General features: G+C 39.3%; 1 protein-coding gene and 1 long non-coding RNA gene across 2 annotated transcripts in view; one reads left to right on the top strand and one right to left on the bottom strand.

The window, feature by feature from the left end:
* Positions 1–2583: 2583 nt before the first annotated feature.
* The window catches only part of LOC128932201 (uncharacterized), a 50250-nt gene continuing 29712 nt past the window's right edge, over positions 2584–23121 (bottom strand). The window contains exon 4 of the long non-coding RNA XR_008481760.2: positions 2584–5720. This is a non-coding gene — a long non-coding RNA (uncharacterized LOC128932201). The remainder of the gene's footprint in view (positions 5721–23121) is intronic.
* Positions 7428–22998, top strand: LOC118153911 (putative ankyrin repeat domain-containing protein 20A2). The gene is made up of 5 exons (XM_054256677.2): positions 7428–7625; positions 7727–7853; positions 15258–15330; positions 19788–20153; positions 21319–22998. Exons 4-5 carry the CDS (start codon positions 19914–19916, stop codon positions 22315–22317), a joined length of 1239 nt encoding a protein of 412 aa, XP_054112652.1. The 5' UTR covers positions 7428–7625; positions 7727–7853; positions 15258–15330; positions 19788–19913; the 3' UTR covers positions 22318–22998.

The raw sequence follows: 23121 nt of genomic DNA, 5'->3' as shown, positions 1-23121 counted from the left end.
TTTATATTTTTTGTGTGGGTCTAGTATGCTCAGAACTGAGTTTTTTGAGATTTGAAAAGGTGTCTTTGAAAATTGCTCTTATTTAATACATTTTGAATTCAGTGAAAGAAAACAGCACATCGTATATTATGTGTGTACCATATCGTGCTTTTAGCATTTAGGGCTGGATATACATATCTTGCTGGAAGCACAAACCACTCTGAATATTTTTTTCTGGATTTCTACAAAACGTGTTTTTGAAAAGTGATCAAGGTCAAACATGTTGAATTCACTTTTGGTGTTTTAGCCATGAAGTCCTTGCCTACTCCTATGTCCTGAATGGTTTTGCCTAGGTTTTCTTCTAGGGTTTTTATGGTGTTAGGTCTTATGTTTAGATTTGTAATTCATCTGGCGTTAATTTTAGTGTAAGGTATTAGGAAGGGGTCCAGTTTCTGCTTTCTGCACATTGCTAGCCAGTTTCCCCAACACCGTTTATTCAACAGGGAATGCTTTCCCCATTGCTTGTTTTTGTCAGGTTTGTCAAAGATCAGATAATTGTAGATGTGTGGTGTTGCTTCTGAGGCCTCCATTCTGTTCCATTGTTTTGATACCAGTACAATGCTGTTTTGATTACTATGGCCTTGCAGTATAGTTTGAAGTCAGGCAGCATGATGCCTCCAGCTTTGTTCTTTTTGCTTAGGATTGTTTTGGCTATGCGGGGCTCTCCTTTGGTTCCATATGAAGTTCGAAGTGGTTTTTTCCAGTTCTGTGAAGAAGGTCATTGGTAGCTTGATGGGGATAGCGTTGATCTATAAATTACTTTGGGCAGTATGGCCATTTTCATGATATTGAGTCTTGCTAACCATGAGCATGGAAAGTTTTTTCATCTGTTTGTGTCCTCTCTTATTTCCTTGAGCAGTGATTTGTAGTTCTCCCTGAAGAGGTCCTTTACATCCTTTGTTAGGTGTATTCCCAGGTATTTTGTTTACTTTGTAGCAATTGTGAATGGGAGTTCACTTTTGATTTGGCCCACTGTTTATCTCTTATTGGTGTATAGAAATGCTTGTGAATTTTGCACACTGATTTTATATCCTGAGATTTTGCTGAAGTTGTTTATCAGTTTCAGGAGATTTGGGGCTGAGACAATGGGGTATTCTAAATATACAATCATGTCATCTGCAAAGAGACAATTTGACTTCCTCTTTTCCTAAGTGAATACCCTTAATTTCTTTTTCTTTCCTGATTGCTCTGGCTAGAACTTCCAATACTATATTGAATAGGAGTGGTGAGAGAGGGCATCCTTGTCTTGTGCCAGATTTCAAAGGGAATGCTTCCAGTTTTTGCCCATTCAGTATGATATTGGCTGAGGGTTTGTCATAAAAAGCTTTTATTATTTTGTGATACTCTCAATTGATACCTGGTTTATTGAGAGTTTTTAGCATAAAGCGCTGCTGAATTTTGTTGAAGGCCTTCTCTGCATCTATTGAGATAATCATGTGGTTTTTGTCTTTGGTTCTGTTTATGTGATGGATTACATTTATACTTGTGTATGTTGAACCAGCCTTGCATCCCTGGGATGAAGCCTACTTGATCGTGATGAATAAGCTTTTTGGTTTGCTGTTGCAGTCGGCTTGCCAGTATTTTATTGAAGATTTTTGCATCTACGTTCATCATGGATATTGACCTGAAGTTTTCTTTTTTAGTCGAGTATCTGCCTAGTTTTGGTATCAGGATGATGTTGGTCTCATAAAATGAGTTGGGGAGGATTTCCCCTTTTTGTATTGTTTGTAATAGTTTCAGAAGGAATGGTACTAGCTCCTCTTTGTAGGTCTGGTAGGATTTAGCTGTGAACCCATCTGGAACTGGACTGTTTTTTGGTTGGTAGGCTATTAATTGCTGCCTCAACGTCAGCCCTTGTTATTGGTCTATTCAGGGTTTCAACTTCTTCCTGGTTTAGTCTTGGGAGGGTGTAAGTGTCCAGGAACTTATAAGAAATACCATTTGACCCAGCAATCCCATTACTGGGAATACATCCAAAGGATTATACATCATTCTATTATAAAGACACAAACACACGTGTGTTCCTTGTGGCACTGTTTACAATGGCAAAGACTTGGAACCAACCCAAATGCCCATCAATGATAGACTGAATAAGAAAATGTGGCACATATACACCATGCAATATTATGCAGCCATAAAAAGGATAAGTTCATGTCCTTTGTAGGGACATGGATGAAACTGGAAACCATCATTCTCAGCAAACTGACACAAGAACAGAAAACCAAACATCGCATGTTCTCACTCAGAAGTGGGTGTTCGAGAACACATGGACACAGGAAGGGGAACATCACACACTGGGGTCTGTTTTAGGGTGGGGTTCTATGGCAGGGATAGCAGAGGATTGGGGGTTTGGGGAGAGATAACATTAGGAGAAATACCTAATGTAGGTAACGGGTGGATGGATGCAGCAAACCACCATGGCATGTGTATGTAACAATCCTGCGCAATCTGCGCATGTATCCCAGAATTTAAAGTATAAAAGAAAAAGATACAAAATAGATACACATAGCATAAAAAAGAATACAATTCTGTAGATACCTTGATTTTATTTTATTAAAGCCAATTTCAGAATTCTGATCTCCAAAACTCTAAGATACTATATTTGTGTTGTTTAAGCCACTGGCTATGGTCCTTTATTACAGCACCAATAGAAAACTAATTCATTGCGTTTGATGCATACACAAATTTATAGTTTTACCAATTATCACCTTTAAATATTTTAGAATATCCATTATAATGTCTTCTTTCATCATAGGTTTTTAGAAGTTCATTTTTTCTGTGATATTATGACTAAATGAAGGCTATTTTTCTTGCAATTAGATTAAGGTTAAATAATGTGGTCTGTTTGATGATAATCCTGTGACACATGTAACTTAGGATTTCATCACTTATTCTAGATTTAATGCATGGTCTATTGGACATATATAAAATATTAGACTCTAAGAAAGGAAGGTTGAAATATTACATAAACTAAAAGTGCATCAAGTTTTTATTTTTTGCTACTTATATTTTATATATCTATGTTGATCTTTTTTTCAAAATGTCTATTTGCTCAAACAATTACTGAGAGAGTGTTAGACTCTTTTCATATAATTGAATTGTGCCTCTTATAAAAAGAATGCTTCTGAGTTTTCTTGTAATGTACAACATGTAAAATACATGGCCTCTTTTCACTGGAAAAGCAGTGTAGTATGGAAGGACATAAGAATCAAAACACAGCAACAAAAACCCTCATTGATATAATTGGAACCACAGTAAAAACAAATACAAAGCACTTACTGTATGCAAGAATCCTGCTGGGCCCTGTGATACCTGCTCCAGCTAATTTCCATGAAAACCTGAATGACTAGGACACAGATAAGAAGACTGAAGGCAGGTGGCAGAACTAGGTCTGAACAAGGTTTGCTTTCTCTAAAGCTCAGGCTGTAGGGTGCAGAGCAAGGGCCACAGAAGACCTGTGCCCTCCTCAGAGAAGGGTCCTGCTCCCTCCTGCCCTCTGAGCCTACTTGGGTTGGCATCATAGAAGCAGCCTCTCCCCAGCTGCAGCAAACCCAGCAGTGCCAGCACACAGGCCAGCTGAGTCCTCAGAAAAGGGCTACCAGCAGAGGCTTGTGGGCCTCATCCAGGTGGCCACCAGGGTGTTGGTCACCAGAAGGTGTGAGATGTCCTCCACATCCAGCTCATTGGCAATGTGGCTAGCTGGTGCATACTGTGGGACTTCCCTGTGGGGAGAGTGGCTCAGGATCAGCTGGCCCCTTCCCCACACCTTCTTGCCTATCCAGCTGATTGGGCCATAGGTAAATCCTGTCCCTATGCACCTGGCCTGGGTAGCTTCCTTCCCATAGGACTGTAGAGACCTGTGTCCCTTTTGACAGACCCCCACACTATACCAAACCCAGAAGCCACAGTTTCCATTCCCAGTGTGCAGCCATCAGCCTTACCTTCCCCTCAATCTTTCCATTGCTCTGTGGGGAAGGCACTTTACAGATGACAGGAAACTTTCTTTTCTGCAAAAATTTGGATTAGCAATATGGTCTTGCTGGGCTCTGGACCCACGGGTGTGTTTGTAGGCAGAGCAAGGTAACATAGGGGCTACATGTGGCATGTTTCTCCCTCCGTGCGGGAATGTTGGAAATGTTCATGAATTCTAACTGGGAAAAGGGGTCAAAGCCTCAATTTTGACAATTTCCAGATACTAATATAATTGCTTCAAATCACATAAAAGAAACAAGAAATTTCTTCCTCACCAGCAAACAAAATCCATACAAATTAAGCACCTGGGAGGCAGAGGAAGTGTGTGTATGTGAGTGTGTGTGTGTGTGTGTGTATGTGTGTGTGTGTGTGTGTTTGGTGAGGTGGAGGCTGACGTCAATGATGCCCCCAAGACATCCCCAGTCTCAGTGGTTTTAAAGTTGTTAACACTCCTTCCTGTCACCTCCCAGCAGTCAGAGGAGTACTCATCAAAATAGCTCAGGGTTCACCCATTAGGTTGGCAAGGAATTTGCCAAGTGAGCATCAGGGCTGGGTGGAGGATGGGAGGTGACCAGATGGTTAGGGGGACAGCTCCTGAAATCAAGGATCCTACAGGTGACAGTGCTCCTTGATCTAGGAGCTCCATACCTGTCTCCATCTTAAGGAGAAAACACCGTAGAGACAGGATGTCACTCATGATGTGTTACAACTAAGAGCAAAAATCCAGGACTCTCCAATGGAATAATAGCACATGCATAGGATGGATCATGGGGCTGCCAGGAAATATAATTAGCAAGAAAGGGGATTTTCATGCTCTATTGAGTATAAAAGGTAGAATATAAATGGCATCCACAGCACAAATTCAATTTTCTGAGATAGATTTTATATGCACCCACAAAAAGACCACAAGGAAATGTGAGCAGTGGGAGAATGGGTAAGTTTCATTGTTTCCTTTCCATTTTTGAGTTTCCAATTTTCTTTGGTGAGGAAGTCCATGATACATCACAGTATCTGAGATGGAGGATCCTAACATCTAAGCCCTGGAACTAAATCTGCCAGTGATGCTTAAGGAAATCACTCCAGCACTCTGCCTCAGTTTGCTCATCCATAAAATAAACACATCCTTCCCTACCTCAAAGGAGACCACAGTGAAACAGCAGCTCTCCAATGCATGCACTCTGGCTGATTTATGCTCTTCCTGCGCAGTATGGTTGTCTATCTCCACAGCCTTATGCCCTGCACCCTCTAAAACCCTGAGTTGGGTCTGAGCTGCAGCATTCTGCAGCCCTCCTCCTGCAGCAGCCCCTGCTGGTTTCCAGGCACATAGGAGGTGACACAGTCTAGCATGCCCAGAACACACTACCAGCCAGCACCTGTAGCAGCCTGCAGCTGCACAACCACACAGCAGCCACCCGGGTATGGCACCCCCTGCTCCACCACTTCCTGGAAGTCTTTCTGGACACACCATGAATTTCCTGCTGGCCAGCAATGTCCTCGGCCTTTGGGTGCTCTGAGATGAAGTCCTGGAGGGTGCTGACTGCAGGATGAGCTAGGGGTGTGGCAACTGAATGTAGCCAGATTGAAGGTGATGGGAGGCCAGGAATGCTCAGGATGGTGCTGGTCCATCTCTTGGCAGAGGCAGGCCATGAGTTTCTTTGCTGACATCATGCCTGTGGCCCCAGTAGGTCCATGTCCAGTCCTCATGGCACCTGGGGGACAGAGAATGCAGTCAGTGCACAGGGGTTGGCCAGTCCACACCCCATGGCCATTTATGCCCAGCCTTCAGCAACATCCTACTTTCTCCCACTGAGACCCCAGGGTCAGTGTAGACCTTACTGCATGAAAACTGGGAGATCCAGCTGTTAAGGGGCATTTGTGGTGTTCCCTCAATAGGTGGTCTCCATGGGCTGGAGTTGGGGTCTACCAGGCCCACTCTTAGCCCACTGTTTACCTTGAGGACCTCAGCCTCCTCCTCTGCAGAATGGGATGGTGACCCTGCCCAGCTTAGTTCCCTCTAAGAACACCTGACCCCTGAGAGCCCACGTGGGCAAGGTCTGGGTGGCCTGAGGAGTCAGGGACCAGTGATAGGAACCTTGCCCCCGCCCCTTGCCCCTCCCAGCACTGGGCCACACAGGAAGGCAGAACTCCCCAACTCCAACCCCTGTCAATCCAGGAAGCCTTCTCAGCTGGACCCAGGGCCACACCTCTGCCCATCAGCTCACATCTGGGCCAGGCAGGGCAGGATGGATGCACCTGCCTGGCCCTTGGGTGCGTTCGAGGAGCCACCTTTGCCCACCTGGAAGACTCAGTTCTGAGGTGGAATTCTAGGGATCAGCGCCTGGCACTCCCTTCTCCCCGATTCCCAAACCTCCTGACTGGAAGAACTCCCTCTGCACAGCCCTTTCTTTCAGGGTCCCAAAGTACCTGTGAGCAGGCAGCCCCCAAGCTCCTCTCTGTGACACCCACAGACTCACAGACACCCACTCATGCAGACAGGCACTGTCACCCGTGGCTCTGAGGCTGAGCTGGCTGTGCCTTGGTGAAGGACAAGGCCCTGGCCACCCAGATTCTCTCGTCGGTGTCCAGTGACAGAGGGGTGGTGGCGCAGGCCCGGGCGCAAGTTCTGCAAGATGCTGCCTACCAGTGTGCTTGGGGGTGGCGGATCCCAGGGCCTTCTGGGACAGTGTCCACTCCTTGGGAAGCCTGGCTGCTCTGTGGCACCCCTCTGTGGTGAGACTCACCCAAGCCCATGTCTGGCCCACCTCACCCCAGCCAGGCTCCACTGGGAAGCCTCAGGGCTGAGAACCCTGAATTCACAGGGAGGATGGAGGTGTGGGGTCTCTCAGCAGTTGCAGGGTGGAGAGACCCCACAGCCAGGGCTCATCCTCAGCCCCGCCCAGGCAACTTCTGGGAGCATGAGGCTGGGGCTTCAAGAAGGTGGGGGCTAGCTCCCTGCCCAGCACCTTCAGACTCGGAATTCAAACCTGGGAACTCTGCCTTGGATGACTTGGGGACCCCTTCACTGCTCAGCCTTCCCCTCTGTTCCTGTCGGGTTGTCTACCCAAGCTCCTTGACTCTTTCCACGAGGCCCTGGGTCCCCTCCTCGCAGGCTGCTCCCTGCACCGACAGGTGGGACTGGACCTTTCCCTGCACATCCAGCCTGCTTCCCTAGGTCTTCCTCTGTCTGGCCCAGGCACCCGCTTCTCTGGCCCTAGGCTGTGTGGGGACAGCCTTCCCCTAGGTCCGCCTCTCCCGTCGTCAGTGTCCTGAGCTCCGCCAACTGCCACACCTTGGACGGCACAGCAGGCCTGGTAACAAGCTGTCACTGGCATCTATGGCTCCTGGGACTCTGGCACGTGGTGGTCCCTCCACGTCAGGCGTTTGTGTTGTGCGCAAGGATGCCAGGATGCGCGCACAGTCTGCATAACGGTTTTGCTCAGGGCACGTCTGTTTCTCTTCCAAGAGGCTGAGAGTCACCGCGTTTCCTGGCTGGCAGCTGTGGCGGACGCGATTTGCTTATTCATGCAGGGTTCCGGAGGGGGCAAAAAGCCCAGCGGGGCTGAGGTGTCGCCGAAGCCGGTAGATGGAGCCATGAAGAAGACCTCTGGCTTTAGGTGGGGGGAGGGCGAGCAGCCCTGGGGCTCGGTCAACAGCCTCATGGGGGTGGGCACGGGTGCCGGGAGTGAGAGTGAGCACAGCACCTCCTCCAATTCAGGGTGCCGTGACTCGCACACGACGATCAGCAGGCTTTAGAGAGTTGCCTGCTGAGACCGGACGCTCCCAGCGTCGCAGATCCTTTCTTTGTGGAAGCGTGGCATGGTCAACGGAGACAGGAAGAAACGGTAATACGAACTGGAGCCCGGTGGGAGAGGGAGGAGGGCGGGTTGGGGAGAGGCCCCCTTTCCTGCTCTAGGCCCACCCCTGTCCACGCCGGCGCTGGGCTTTGTTCCCTCTGTAGCCCGCAGCACCCACTGTGGCAGCCCTGCAGGAGTGCCAAGATCATCATTATGAGCAGCACAATAAAAACAAAACTTTAGCTGGTCGGATCATCTCATAATTCCCCTTACTTTACTTAAAGTTTTAGTGCTTTATCTAAAAAAAAAAAATTAAGTATACCTAGCTTTTTATTTTTATTGTACACATTTTAAATAATGTTATAAATGTTATGGAAATAAGCATAATGAGAAAAATAATTTCTATATTATATCAACTTCTGTGCTAAAAATTCTTTGGATAAAATCTCATATTCCTTTTATATCTGCATATACCTATGTATATAAGTTATTTCATGAATAACCTTAAAAGGATGCTTTGAAGTGAGAGGATGGTTCCCTGTTCTTGAATAGGAAGACTCTTTTTCCTCGAGATGTGAACTCTATGTTTATCCATTTTAGATAAAAGTAAAAACATCAAGGTTTTAAGATTTAGGGGTTACACAGCTACCTTTTACTGTTATGATGACATTAAGAAAATTTTTGTAATGGACTAAAACTTGCCTTCTGTATATCAAAGTGTGATATTAAGTTCCATTTACTAAAAGATGAGAAGACAGATAAATTTGTGGAATGGAATAAAAAATGCACAAACACTGAATTATATGTAAGATTTTAGAAACTGATCCTGATGACATTTCATATGTGTTGGAAAAGATGTTATGCATAAATGAAATGTCTGTTAATTGGAGAAAATTAGCTAGATTTTTTATTACAAAAGTAAGTTCTTGATAGAGTATGCATAAAAACTTAAATATACACAATTGGAAAATACCAGAAGAAAACACAAATGCCTATTTTTACAGATATATTTTTGTTGACAAAGACCTTCCTATGAATGCATTCTGCAGGTTGATTTAGAAAACAAAAGTTGGAGACAATCCAAGATGGCCGATGGCTAACATCCTGGGATTGCAGCTCTCAGTGAAGGCGCGGAGAACTAGAGGACGCCACACTTTCAGGCAAGTTCTGGTTACTCACGGAGCAGAAGATCCCCAGTGGAGGAAACACAGGGGTCACCAGCGCGACTTTCGTGGCCGGCGCAGTGGTTCTGCCTGCACCTTGGCGCGGCAGCTCTCAGAACAGAGTAAACAGGTTTGGAGGACCCGCACGGGCCCCCCCCAGCATAACACCAGAGCCCGGCACAGTGGCTGTGATGGCAGCGCTCGGCGCAGAGTAAATGGGACCGGTTCCCCTTCTGACCGAGGTTTGGAGCCCTGGGAAGGCAGAGTTGCCTACTACGGACACAAGAAGGAAGCCCGAAAGGAGAATCCTGGGCAGAAAAGCACCATCAGTTTTAACTCCGCTGCTCTGGCCCTGGGAACTAACAACCTGGACGCCCACTCAAGAGACCTAATCTGAAAGTTGGTAAATTCAAAGACGACAGAAGGATAAATTTACAATGATGGGAAGAAACCAGCGCAAAAAAGCTGAGAATACTCAAAGTCAGAACGCCTCTCCCTCTAAAGATGATCACAGTTCCACATCGACAATGGAACAAGGCTTGATGGAGAACGAGCGCATCCCAATGACAGAAGTACTCTTCAAGGAATGGATAATAACAAACCTCGGTGAGTTAAAAGAACATGTTGTAACCCAACATAAAGAAACCAGGAACTTTGAAAAAAGGTTTGATGAAATCCTATTGAGAATAGACAACTTAGAGAGGAGTATGAGTGAATTAATGGAACTGAAGAATACAATACAGGAACTCCGAGAAGTATGCACAGGTTTAAACACTCAAATTGATCAAGCAGAAGAAGGGATATCAGAGGTCAAAGTCCAACTTAATGAAATAAAACGCGAGGAAAAGGTTAGAGAAAAAAGGATAAAAAGGAATGAGCAAAGTCTCCAAGAAATGTGGGACTATGTGAAAAGACCTAATTTACATTTGATAGGTGTACCTGAATGTGACGGAGAGAATGAATCCAAGCTGGAAAATACCCTTCAGGATATTATTCAGGAAAATTTTCCTAAACTAGCAAAGCAGATCAATATTCAACCCCAGGTAATACAGAGAACAACACAAAGATATTCCTCAAGAAGAGCAACCCTAAGGCACATAATCGTTAGATTCACCAGGGTTGAAATGAAGGAGAAAATACTAAGGGCAGCCAGAGAGAAAGGTCAGGTTACCCACAGGCAAGCCTATCAGACTTACAGCAGATCTCTCAGCAGAAACTCTACAAGCCAGAAGTGAGTGGGGGCCAATATTCAACATCCTCAAAGAACAGAACCTTCAGCCCAGAATTTCATATCCAGCCAAATTAAGCTTCACAACTGAAGGAAAAATAAAATCTTTTATGAACAAGCAAGTACTCAGAGATTTTATTACCACCAGGCCTGCTTTACAAGAGCTTCTGAAAGAGGCATTACACACAGAAAGAAACAACCAGTATTAGCCTTTCTAAAAATATACCAAAAAGTAAAGAGCACCAACATGAAGAAGAATTTACACCAACGAATGGATAAAACAGCCAGTTAACATCAAATGGCAGTAACCCTAAATTTAAATCGACGAAATCCCCCAATCAAAAGACACAGCCAAAACCCAATGGCATGTTACATCCAGACCTGTTTCACAGGCAAGGATACACAAAGACTTAAAACAAAGGGATGGAGAAAGATTTACCAACCAAATGGAGAGCAAAAATAAATAATAAATAAATAAAAAGCAGGAGTTGTAAATCTTGTATCGGATAAAATAGATTTTAAAGCAACAAAGATACAGTGGTAAAAGGATCAATGCAACAACAAGAGCTAATGATCCTAACACCCAGATACATAAAGACTTAGACTCAATGAGACAGAAAATTAATAAGGATATTAAGGACTCGAACTCAGATCCAGAACAAGTAAACTTAATAAATATTTATAGAGCTCCCCACTTCAAATACACAAAACATACATTCTTGTCAATACCACATCATACCTACTCATAAGTTTAAATGAAACATTGATTGGCCATTATTAATACCCAATTTTTTTCAGAATAAAGCAATATTTCCGTTTACTCTCCCTCTTTCTCTTCCTCTTTCTTCCTCTCCTTTACTTATTTTTTTTTCTTTCCTTCTTTCAAAAAAAGAAATCAACTTGTAAACCTCTAGATTCAGGTCGGCAATGTCTCTCTCATTGCTTGATTTCCTTCCTTCCCTTCCCTCCTTCCCTCCCTCCCTCCCTCCCTCCCTCCCTTCCTCCCTCCCTTCCTCCCTCCCCACTTCTTCCCTTCCTCCCTCCCTTCCTCCCTCCCGCTTCTTCCCTTCCTTCTTTCCTTCATCCCTTCCTTCCTCTCTACCGTCCTCCTTCCCTCCCTTCCTGCCTTCCTCCCCCAAAAAAGAAAACAAAAGTTAAAATTCCCTTTATATCAGAAAAAATTAACAAAATAAAAGACAACATACTTGCAAAATATTCACATTATATACATATAGACATATATTATTTCCAATGAAAAATGTATCTTCCTTTTCAGAGAAATTTTTAAAGAAGCAAGAACTATAATTTAAAATTGATTAAAGTACTTTTGTCCAGATCTACCATTGATCTGGGAAAAAGTACTTAGTGTTCTTGGTAAGAGAAGGAATTCAAGGTAGAAGAGGAATGAAATACTGCTTGTTATCCACAAAGTTTGTGAGGATAAAGAGCAGTGGTACGTACACTACTGCTTGAAGTTTAAGTTGCTGATAACTTTTTAAATAAACAATTGGGTGGTGAGCATCACTCTGAAAAAGGTATGTATCCTTTTCCCATCAATTCCATTATACTAAAATAGTTTCAGGAAATAATTAGAGATGCATACAATTCATTTTTCTCAGCACTGCTTCCAATAGCAATGTATTAAGGAGAGGGTAAATAAATAAAGGATTTTATAAATAAATTTCAGTGCATCCATATGATGAAACTGTATGTAACTATTGAAGGAGGCAATAGGTACACATGTATATTGACATGGGGAGATGTACTTTGGCATATGAGGTGAGAAAAAAATCAATTTGATTATACATACACACAAGAAGAACGGTCTTGTCATAGCTGAAAGTGTACACAAAGTGTGATAAAGTTTTGTTGTTTTGGGGCATTTGTATTATAAGTGATTGATTTTCCTTTTTCTTATTGTGATATCCACAATGAGTATGTACAGCAGGTTTAGTAAAAGTTTATTATTAGTGAACTAATCCTAGGTAAGAACAGGGACATGAATCTTGAACAGATAAAAAAAAGTTTTTGCTTTCTATTATTTTTGTGTGTGTGTATTGGTATCTTCTGCCAAGGTTTAGCCTCTTCAGAAATAGAGGGAATCTTTTAAACTGTGCTTGTAGATTGTATTGTATACATTTTTTTATCGTACACATGTCTTTTATTATGAATGGATTTATTACATACATGCAAACAATTATAGTTTAATCATTTTATTTTAGTGGTGTCCTTATGTAACTAAAAAAAGCAAATATAAATTATTTCTATTGCACAAATATTACTTATCTTGTTTTCTTTAAAAATATTGAACTCATCAAATATATTTATGTATTCTTTTTTTTTTTGAGACGGAGTTTCGCTCTTGTTACCCAGGCTTGAGTGCAATGGCGTGATCTCAGCTCACCGCAACCTCCGCCTCCTGGGTTCACACAATTCTCCTACCTCAGCCTCCCGAGTAGCTGGGATTACAGACATGCGCCACCATGCCCAGCTAATTTTTTGTACCCTTAGTAGAGATGGGGTTTCACCATGTTGACCAGGATGGTCTCGATCTGTTGACCTCGTGATCCACCCGCCTTGGCCTCCCAAAGTGCTGGGAATACAGGCTTGAGCCACCGCGCCCGGCCATATTTATGTATTCTTTTAATCCATTTATTCATCTGACATAACCTGAATACCCACTATGTGTTCTACTGTCTCTCAGGACCCTTACAAGCTTAAAAACTTCATGTTTACCTGCCCAATCTGAGTAAGATGGGAGATTTAAAATTCAACATTAGGACGTAGTGTAAATTGAAGCTTTTCCTCCCTCCTTTCAAATAAAAGCATTTCTGAAGGTAGAAAGTTGTCAAAGATAATCCTTAAACTACCCTTTTGAAAATTTGTAACAGTGTTTTTCTTTTCTTAATTTCAACTTTTATTTGAGATACAGGGGGCACATATGCAGATGTTTTACATGGGAATATTGGGTGATGGTGAGGTTTGGAGGACAGATCCCATCACTCTCACCATGAGCATAGAACCTGATAGGTAGTAATTTAACCCACTCCCCCATAACAGTCTTAAATACTCATATTACTCATTGATAATACCTGATTTACATATATCAAGTAAATCTAAATATTGAATAAAATTAGCCATCCTCATTCATTTGAATTTTGATGTTTCTTTGGCTTCAAATTTTCTGAAATCAAGAGTAGTTTTTTGGCAAAAATGTGTCATTGTTATCTCAGACCTTTTTTTTTCACTGTTCTTTTTTGGGTTGTCTTCCTATTTTTTATTTCCATGAGTACATAGAAAGTGTACATAACATATTTATGGGTACATGAGATATGTTGATACAAGTGTATAATGCATAATTATCACATCACAGTAAATGGGTATATCTGTTGCCTCAAGCAGTTATCATTCTTTGTGTTATAAACATTCCAAGTATACTTTTTGATTATTTTAACATGTACAATGAATTATTGTTGACTAGTTTCCGTGTTGTGCTATCCACTGCTAAATTTTAGTCATTCTATCTATATATATTTTGTACCAGTTAACCATCCACACTTCCCACCCTCCCCCAATCTCACTACCCTTCCCTGCCCCTCATATCATTCTACTGTCTGTCTCCCTTAGTTCAATTGTTTCAATTTTTAGCCTTCACAAATGAGTGAGAACATGCAAACTTTGTTCTTCTGTGTCTGGCTTATTTCACTTAGCATAATGTTCTTCATTTCTACCCATTTTGTAAATGTCAAGATCTCATTTTTTATGCCTGAATAGTACTCCATTCTGTTTATGTAACGCTTTTTCTTTACCCTTTCTTCTATGGATGGACAGTTTTTTTCCAGATCTTGGCTATTGTAAATAATGCTTCAATAAATATGAATGTGCTCACAGTTCTTCAATATATTGATTGCCTTTCTTTGGGGTATATAGCAGTGGGATTGCTAGATCATGTGGTAATTCTATTCTTAGTTGTTTAGGAACTTCAAAACTATTCTCCAAGGTGGTTGTACTTATTCACTTGGGTGGTTGGGAACATGTCTGTACTGGGGACAGATGACTGAGACTCTACGCAGTTTGTTTACCAGAAGGAGGGAAATAGAGATATCCTACTCTTGGTCATTTGAACACATTTTTTTGGAATAGGTGCCTTCATACATGGAAGATTTCAATGTTGGAGACTGTCATTGAGTCCTATGCATGGAAGAGGGTTCTGTAAGAAGCTTATAGGAAGGAATATATTGAGATAGCCATTGGGAAGAAGAGGTACAGATTTCAGGACTGTTATTTTTCCAGCAGTCTCTCTCTTTTCATATCAGAGCATCTATGAAGGTTCTCAAGGGCTTGCTAGTTGTGTGGACCTGAACTAGGCAGGACCTACACAGGGAACATAATTAAAGTTTATAATTTTGAAAGTTTTAATCTTTCTGCGAAGCATATTTCCAATAATGACATAGACATTTGTTACTTTAACTTTTGTGCATTGAGTTGTCAAGCATTTCATACATTTCAGGGAACTGCCTATACTGTTTTGGGGTAAAGGGCAGCAGTAGGGCCTACTTAAGTGATTCCATGCTGAAGAACCAAGACTGCCATTTTTGACTGGCACAGATTAGTATTTGAACCAGAGACAGGGAATGGAGAAGAGACAATGTCTCTTTCTACCTTGTTTTAAGTGATCAGTTGGTTCCAGTTCAGGTAACAAAGGTTATGTCACTCATTAATTGGATATAGAATTCAGCCTTCAGGACAGTCACTTATGAAGACAAATTATTCTCAGGCTCTGCCAATACATTTCCTGACACTATTTATGAAGGAACTAAGTGTGAATCTTCATCGAACATTTCATAGGTTGGGAGAGGTGCAGGCAGAAATAAGTAACTAAAATATTTTTGAAAAAGATGCCAATTTTTAATTACATTAAGAAATATTATTTGTTGTATAGATAGCTGACCTTTCCCCAGATTTTGTTTTTGTTTTTGTTTGGAGGTGATACTCAGACATGAAACAATTATTTTTAAAAAAATGAACTCACTTATTTTTGTTGTATATTTTTTTCTATAGGCTGTCCAACAGAAAGAGTTCTGATGACACATGGCTTGCAATAGTTGTTGAAGTCATTGATTCTGATACCAAGGTAAAGTGCTCTCTTGTGAAATAAATGTTCTTGCTCTGAATCTAGTTTTGCACAGTATTTCCTCTTCAACTGTGGCAGCAGTCTACCTATAGTTGTTTTATGGTCTTGGGGAATACTTGGTCAGAAAAAAAGTCATATTATAGTAATAAGAGTATTTGAATTTCTTTTACTTTTTTCTTTTTTTTAAAATGCTAAAAATTTTATTTTTCATATAGAAAGAAAAAAAGAGCCCCTATATTAATCAAATATATGCCCCTTTAAATATATTCTGAGGGTAGATCTTTTTTTTCTTTTTTTTAATTGCATTTTGGTTTTGGGGTCCATGTGTAGAACATGCAAGATAGATACATAGGTACACACATGGCAGTGTGTTTTTCTGCCTTCCTCCCCTTCACCCACATTTGGCATTTCTCCCCATGCTATTCCTCCTCAGCTCCCCCCACCCTGCTGGCCCTCCCCTTTTCCCCACAATAGACCCCAGTGTTTAGTACTCCCCTCCCTGTGTCCATGTGTTCTCATTTTTCATCACCCACCTATGAGTGAGAATATGCGGTGTTTCATTTTCTGTTCTTGTGTCAGTTTGCTGAGAATGATGTTCTCCAGATTCATCCATGTCCCTACAAACGACACGAACTCATCATTTCTGATTGTTGCATAATATTCCATAATGTATATGTGCCACATTTTCCCAGTCCAGTCTATCATCGATGGGCATTTGGGTTGGTTCCAGGTCTTTGCTATTGTAAACAGTGCTGCAATGAACATTCGTGTGCCTGTGTCCTTACAGTAGACTGATTTATAGTCCTTTGGATATACACCCAGTAATGGGATTGCTGGGTCAAATGGAATTTCTATTTCTAAGGCCTTGAGGAATCACCACACTGTCTTCCACAATGGTTGAACTAATTTACACTCCCACCAACAGTGTAAAAGTGTTCCTTTTTCTCCACATCCTCTCCAGCATCTGTTGTCTCCAGATTTTTTAATGATCGCCATTCTAACTGGCCTGAGATGGTATCTCAATGTGGTTTTGATTTGCATCTCTCTGATGACCAGTGACGATGAGCATTTTTTCATATGATTGTTGGCCTCATATATGTCTTCTTTTGTAAAGTGTCTGTTCATATCATTTGCCCATTTTTGAATGGGCTTGTTTGTTTTTTTCCTGTAAATCTGTTTGAGTTCTTTGTAAATTCTGGATATCAGCCCTTTGTCAGATGGGTAAACTGCAAAAATTTTTTCCCATTCTGTTGGTTGCTGATTCACTCTAGTGACTGTTTCTTTTGCCGTGCAGAAGCTGTGGAGTTTGATTAGGTCCCATTTGTCTATTTTGGCTTTTGTTGCCAATGCTTTTGGTGTTTTGGTCATGAAGTCCTTGCCTACTCCTATGTCCTAGATGGTTTTGCCTAGATTTTCTTCTAGGGTTTTTATGGTGCCAGGTCTTATGTTTAAGTCTTTAATCCATCTGGAGTTAATTTTAGTGTAAGGTGTCAGGAAGGGGTCCAGTTTCTGCTTTCTGCACATGGCTAGCCAGTTTTCCCAACACCATTTATTAAACAGGGAATCCTTTCCCCATTGCTTGTTTTTGTCAGGTTTATCAAAGATTGTATGGTTGTAGATATGCTGTGTTGCCTCCGATGCCTCTGTTCTGTTCCATTGGTCTATATCTCTGTTTTGGTACCAGTACCTTGCTGTTTTGATTACTGTAGCCTTGTAGTATAGTTTGAAATCTGGTAGTGTGATGCCCCCCACTGTGTTCTTTTTGCTTAGAATTGACTTGGCTATGTGGGCTCTCTTTTGGTTCCATATGAAGTTCATGGTGGTTTTTTCCAGTTCTGTGAAGAAAGTCAATGGTAGCTTGATGGGGATAGCGTTCATTCTATAAATTACTTTGGGCAGTATAGCCGTTTTCACGATATTAATTCTTCCTAACCATGAACATGGACTGTTTCTCCATCTGTTTGTTTCCTCTCTTATTTCATTAAGCAGTGGTTTGTAGTTTTCCTTGAAGAGGTCCCTTACATTCCTTGTGAGTTGTATTCCTAGCTATTTTATTCTTTTTGTAGCAATTGTGAATGGCAGTTCGTTCTTGATTTGGCTTTCTTTAAGTCTGTTATTGGTGTATAGAAATGCTTTTGATTTTTGCACATTGATTTTCTATACTGAGACTTTGCTGAAGTTGCTTATCAGTTTCAGGAGTTTTTGGGTTGAGGCGATGGAGTCTTCAAGGTATACTATCATGTCGTCTGCAAATAGAGACAATTTGGCTTCTAGCTATACTCTTTAAATTAGTGTTTTTCCATGGATGGAATACCCAATATTGTGCTTAGTGACCTTTCTTCTTTTACTGGTAATTATGCTAGTTTTAATTATGGTAAGATGGATAAAAGGAATGACAATTTTCATTTATATTTTATTAAGAAACTTAAAATATAAGAGTGGTAAAATTAATGGATTTAAGGAATTCTTTTTAAGGGATGTCTGAAATTAAAACACAAAGTAGATTGCTTTCTGTAGTAAGAGAACTGTGCTGGTCAGGCACACTCCCTCCTGATGTAGCAGCTGCTGATCTTAGGGCTTTGGGAGGAGTGGAGCTGAAGGCTTGGCCAAATCTCAGAGGCGTAAGTTGGCTGACATCATCTGGAGCAGCATGGTTATGTGAGTGGGACTGTTGTGGATTGGTTGGCACTACCAGGCCTGCTGATTGGAGTGGAAATATCTCTGATTGGCTTTCTTATGCAAGCAGGTGGCTGACACTGATTAGCTGGTGAGTGAGGCCAGTGGTCATTGCTTGACTGACTTGATTTGAAACAGGTTCTGTGGCACTGCTTGTTGCCAGGGCTACAGGTCAGTCCTTTCCTAGGTTTCAGGCCACTTTAACCAGACGTTTTCTTTTGCAAGTTGCCTTTCATCAACTGTGTTTCAGATGAAAACTATTTCATTTTCCAGAATTGTAGAACTATTTCTTAAAGTTTGGGTCAAGAGGAATTTTGCTCTTGGGAAGATCTTCCTTGTTTTAGATGCCTGGTCTTAACCAAATGATAAATCTCTACAATTTTTCTTGTAAATAATTCTTAGCTTTGTTTTAGTTTTTTTTCTTTTTTGTATTTTTAGGGACTCATACTCAACTCCTAACATCAGTAAATTTTAGTATCTTTGTACATATATGTAGGTATGTAATAGTGATATTGTTATATGTAGTAGTAACACTATAAACCGAGATATTCTCCAGGTCTTAATTGTGCCAGAATTCTGCTTAGCTCTCTTTCCTCAGTACCTATATGAAGGGGTTACCCACATTATGAACATGTTTAAGCCATAAAAAGTAATTAAAACTACTAGTAAATTTAGCTGGTTATATTAGAATTAGATACCAGCTTATACATATGAAATATAAGTGTATTTTATGTTTAGAGCTGGGTCCCACACACAAGATATCTCATTATGTATATGCAAATATTGTAAAATTGAAAAAAAATTCAAAATTTGAAACACTTTTGGGCCTAAGAATTTAGGATAAGGAATACATGAGTTGTATCAGTATAATACTGTTTTGATTACTATAGGTTTATAGTAATATGTAGTATATTCTATTTACTATTTCTTTATTAGCTATGTTATTCACAAAGGTGTTTTCCCAATTACTATAGGTTTATATTAATCAAACCATACTTTTTAAGGGTTTTTTTGAGCTATGATAACCCCAGTGCACTCAAGCCTGAGTGACAGAGACCTCATCACTAAAGAAAAAACCTCTATATTAATTTATAGTTTAGCCCACACAGTATGCAGTGGCCATTTTTCTCAATCCAGATTACTTTTTAAAAATTTTATTCAGTATATTCTTAATATGCATCTAACAAAAAGTGAATTGAAAATTGATTATTAATTAGTTTATTCAACATCTCTCCTACATAGATATGATTCCAAGTTCTATGTTAAAAACATGTTATTCTTTATTGTTTAAATGTAAGATCCTGTCTTGTTCCAAAAAAGATTTAAAAATTGTTTATAAAGTACAAAATAACAAGGTGAATTGAAAGTATTACTCAAGAAAGAAATACAAAAAGTGTGGGGTAACAGATGTTAGCCTCTTTAGCCTAGTCTTGGATTACAGTAATCTGCAGATATATTTTGTGTGAAAGACATCTGAAGGTGTCATCTTACACCTTACACTGTAAATCATTTGGAAGGATACATGCAATATTTCATAAAGATGAAAATTTATTTCTAGTGAACTTACACACTTGTCAATAAATAGTAATAGTAACTTTAAAAATTGTTAATTGTAAATGATCTTTTTTAATTGGGGAGTAATTATGACTGTGTGATTTAAAAAGGTAATTTTCAGCTTGTAACTTTATTGAATAATCTCCAGTATCCTTTTTTATAATATATACTAGAGTGACTAGTAACAGAAACTTTAGCAGAATATTCTTTCCTTACTACTTTTCAAGTATATGCATTCTTTTGAAGACATTGAAGTGAGAAATTAAATATCTGAGAACTACAAAGGAAAAATATTCCAGAACATGGAAATTGTATTAGGATAATAAACAACATATGCAGAGGCAGATCACAAGATGAACTTTTTATTTTCTAACAAAATGAATTTTAAGATAACTTCCTTTATTTGCAAATGCACCTTAAAACAAGAAAATGAAGAGAAAAGTAATGTTAATATGCTGTACAGAAAACTTAAGGAAGAGTTAGAAAGGAAACAGGAACAATATAAGGAAGAAGTTAAAGTGAAACAACAACTTGAACTGACTGTTCAATCATTAGAGATGGAACTGAAGACCTTAAGAAATACTCCAAATCAGGTAAATCAATCTTTGATAAAAATTCTATATCTTTAACTTTATTTTATCTATATAACTTATAATATCCACTTGATTTAATGCATATTATTTAGGTCTAAAACAAACCAGAAATGTTATCTCATTTTTGAAAATGAATGATGATGCTTATAGGTACAATTATTAATATTTATTGTATGTCTTGGCATCCAAGTAAGATATTATTTTATTGCATAGAGCTTTTGAAAACAATAATATGCCATAATATATGCTTAGTGATAATTTATTGATAAAAGCTTTGTTTCCAGTAAAATAGTTTCTTGTACTTTCCCCTATTTCATATTGATTACTGTTTCTAATATTATAAAGAGGAAATAGAAATTATTGCAATCACAAATCTCATGATATTCTATGAAGAGCTCTATAAATTTTGTCTTATTTACTATTGGTGTTTTGAAATAAAAGGCTCCTTTCGTGTTCATATATTTACACCACAGAAGTAACTGTTCTAGTGGAGAACTAGAAGTAGAGTCAGAAGCCCTGGGGAAAATCCTGTGGCTCGCTTATATTTTTAACCTTTCTTTTTCAAAACTGTGATAACTAAATGAGTTCATCAGTGAATGTATAAAAAAATGAGTAGTACAATGTCTAGATTTATGATTTTGTCAATATAATTCTTATCACTGACTATAAAAGTGAGTCAAATTGCAATAGAATATTATCACAGAAACAGAACTTTAATAACTTTAGGAAATTTTATCTGTCCAAATATGTTCAAATTAAGGCTCTTACTATAGGGTGGTGTATGGGTTAGATGTCAGAATGTAAATGCAATTTTTTTTGTGATATTTTAATTTAGTCAAATTTGTTAATAATTTATGCTTTTAGGTTTGTTGTAATTCAGGGAAAGGCTTTTCCAATTTTGATATTCTTAAAAATTCTCTGGGGTGTGTGTGTGTGTGTGTGTGTGTGTTTACTTTTATGAATTCATTGACTTCAAAGAAATTTTTGAACTTTTTGGAATTTAGGCTCTATAAGTCAAATTTTGCTTTAACCTTTTCTCCAGTTGATATCCACTTACCGTAATCTTTTTAGTGTATGAATGTACAAGTTATTCTTTAACTTCAAAGATAATCATGAAGTGTTATCTTATTGAGTGCTAGCTAAAACTTTCTTTTGTTTTATTTAGGATTTTCATAATCATGAAGAAATGAAAGATCCAATGCATGAAAATGGCATTTTGAAGGGAGATATTGCTATGCTCAGAGAGGAAATAAGCACGTTAAAAAATGACAGTCTTGAAAAAGAAAACAAATATTTTAAGGATTTAAAAATTATTAAAGAAATAAATGCTTGTCTTGAAAAGAGTAACAAACTCAGTGAGGAAATGATAACAAAAACAGTATCCCAGTATCGACAACAGCTTAATGATCTCAAAGCTGGGAACACAAGCCTCAATTCCGAACTGGAGAAGGAAAAAGAAAATGAGGAAAGACTGGAAGCTGAAATGGAATCATATCAGTCTAGACTGGCTGCTGCTATAAGAGAACACAATCAAAGGATGAAAACAGAAAGACACCTCAACTTCCTTTACAGAAAACATCAAGATGTTTCTGTACAGGTAAACACAAGTTCTGAACTAAAAGATAAGAATGAGTTTCTTAAAGAACAACTTTCTAAAGCACAAATTAAATTCAATACCTTAAAAGATAACTTCTGTAAGACAAGAGATACTCTCAGAGAAAAGACATTGGCTTTAGAAACTGCACAAAACGACCTAAGCCAAACACAGCAGCAAATAAAGGGAATGAAAGAGATGTATCAAAATGCAGATGCTAAAGTGAATAAATTTACTGGAAAGCAGAACTACGTAGAAGAGAGAATATGTGAACTACAATGTAAAAATCTGTGGCTTAAACAGCAACTAGATGATGCTCATCAGAAGGGGGATAATGAAGAGAGAGTAATTAATATCCAAGGAGACTTTATTGAGAGTGGAAAGGAAGGTCTTCTGCTAGAAGAGAAAAATAAGAAGTTAATGAATGAATGTAATTATTTAAAAGAACGTCTGTTTCAACATGAGAAAGAGAAAGCAGAAGTAAGTATCAAGGAAGATAAATATTTTCAAACTTCTGGAAAGAACGTTTTAACATTTGGTTCTGAATACATACTGAACCTGGTTGAATAAAAAGAATAGATAAAAAAATATGTTTACCATACTGTATAATTGCATTTACATGAAACATGCAGAAAAGATAAATATATAGAGACAGAAAGTAGATGAATGTTTGCATAGGGCTGGGGCTGGAAGCTGGTAGTGACTGCTAATGGGCGTGAGGGGTCTTTCAGTGATGGAAAGCCTCTGAAGTTGGATTGTAGAGATGGCTGCACAACTTCACTCAATTTACTAAAAACCTTCTAACTTTATGTTGAAACAGAAACATTCTATAGTATGTAAATTATTTTTCAACAAAGCCGTTTTAATAAAAAAAAAAACCAAAAAAAGGAAAAATGTGTTTACAATATTGGCTTAGAAATCTACCTTGTTTCTGGGAAATAAAAGGTAGAGCTGAGGAATTATTTACTTTGAGTACAGACATTTATACCACCTATGAAATTTTAATAGGCATAAAGTCATATTTAAGGTGGATAGTCCTATAGTACTGGAATAATAAGTTTAATGTCTTTATATTGCCACATTAAGACCACGATGAAGCAGATACATGAAAATGCGTGCACCTGAAATGAGTATTTTCAAATTAAGATTTAATTGAGTGATTTACTTTGACATGTAATTCTAGATTTCCCAGATTAACTAAAGTGTATTGCTTTATCTTGTAATACTTTTCTGTAAGTAGCTTTTTATATATTTTAGTTGGTATACTTTTGTTTTCATTCATATTAATTTGACTTAAATCTGAAAATATATCAGTCTCAAATTATGTATTTTTATGACTACATTTACATGGTCATAAATACATTTTAAAGGGAA

This window comes from Callithrix jacchus, chromosome 5 (assembly GCF_049354715.1).
Source record: "Callithrix jacchus isolate 240 chromosome 5, calJac240_pri, whole genome shotgun sequence".
Lineage (NCBI taxonomy): Eukaryota > Metazoa > Chordata > Mammalia > Primates > Cebidae > Callithrix > Callithrix jacchus.
Note: the sequence above shows the minus strand (reverse complement) of the source record. Positions and strands in the feature narration are given on the sequence as shown.

What these genes read in the sequence shown, in the direction of transcription:
- LOC118153911 (XM_054256677.2), top strand. Translation starts at nt 19,914, where the DNA reads ATGAACTTTTTATTTTCTAACAAAATGAATTTTAAGATAACTTCCTTT. An exon ending in TAAGAAATACTCCAAATCAG is followed by an intron (nt 20,154 to 21,318) that starts GTAAATCAATCT and finishes TGTTTTATTTAG; the next exon opens with GATTTTCATAATCATGAAGA.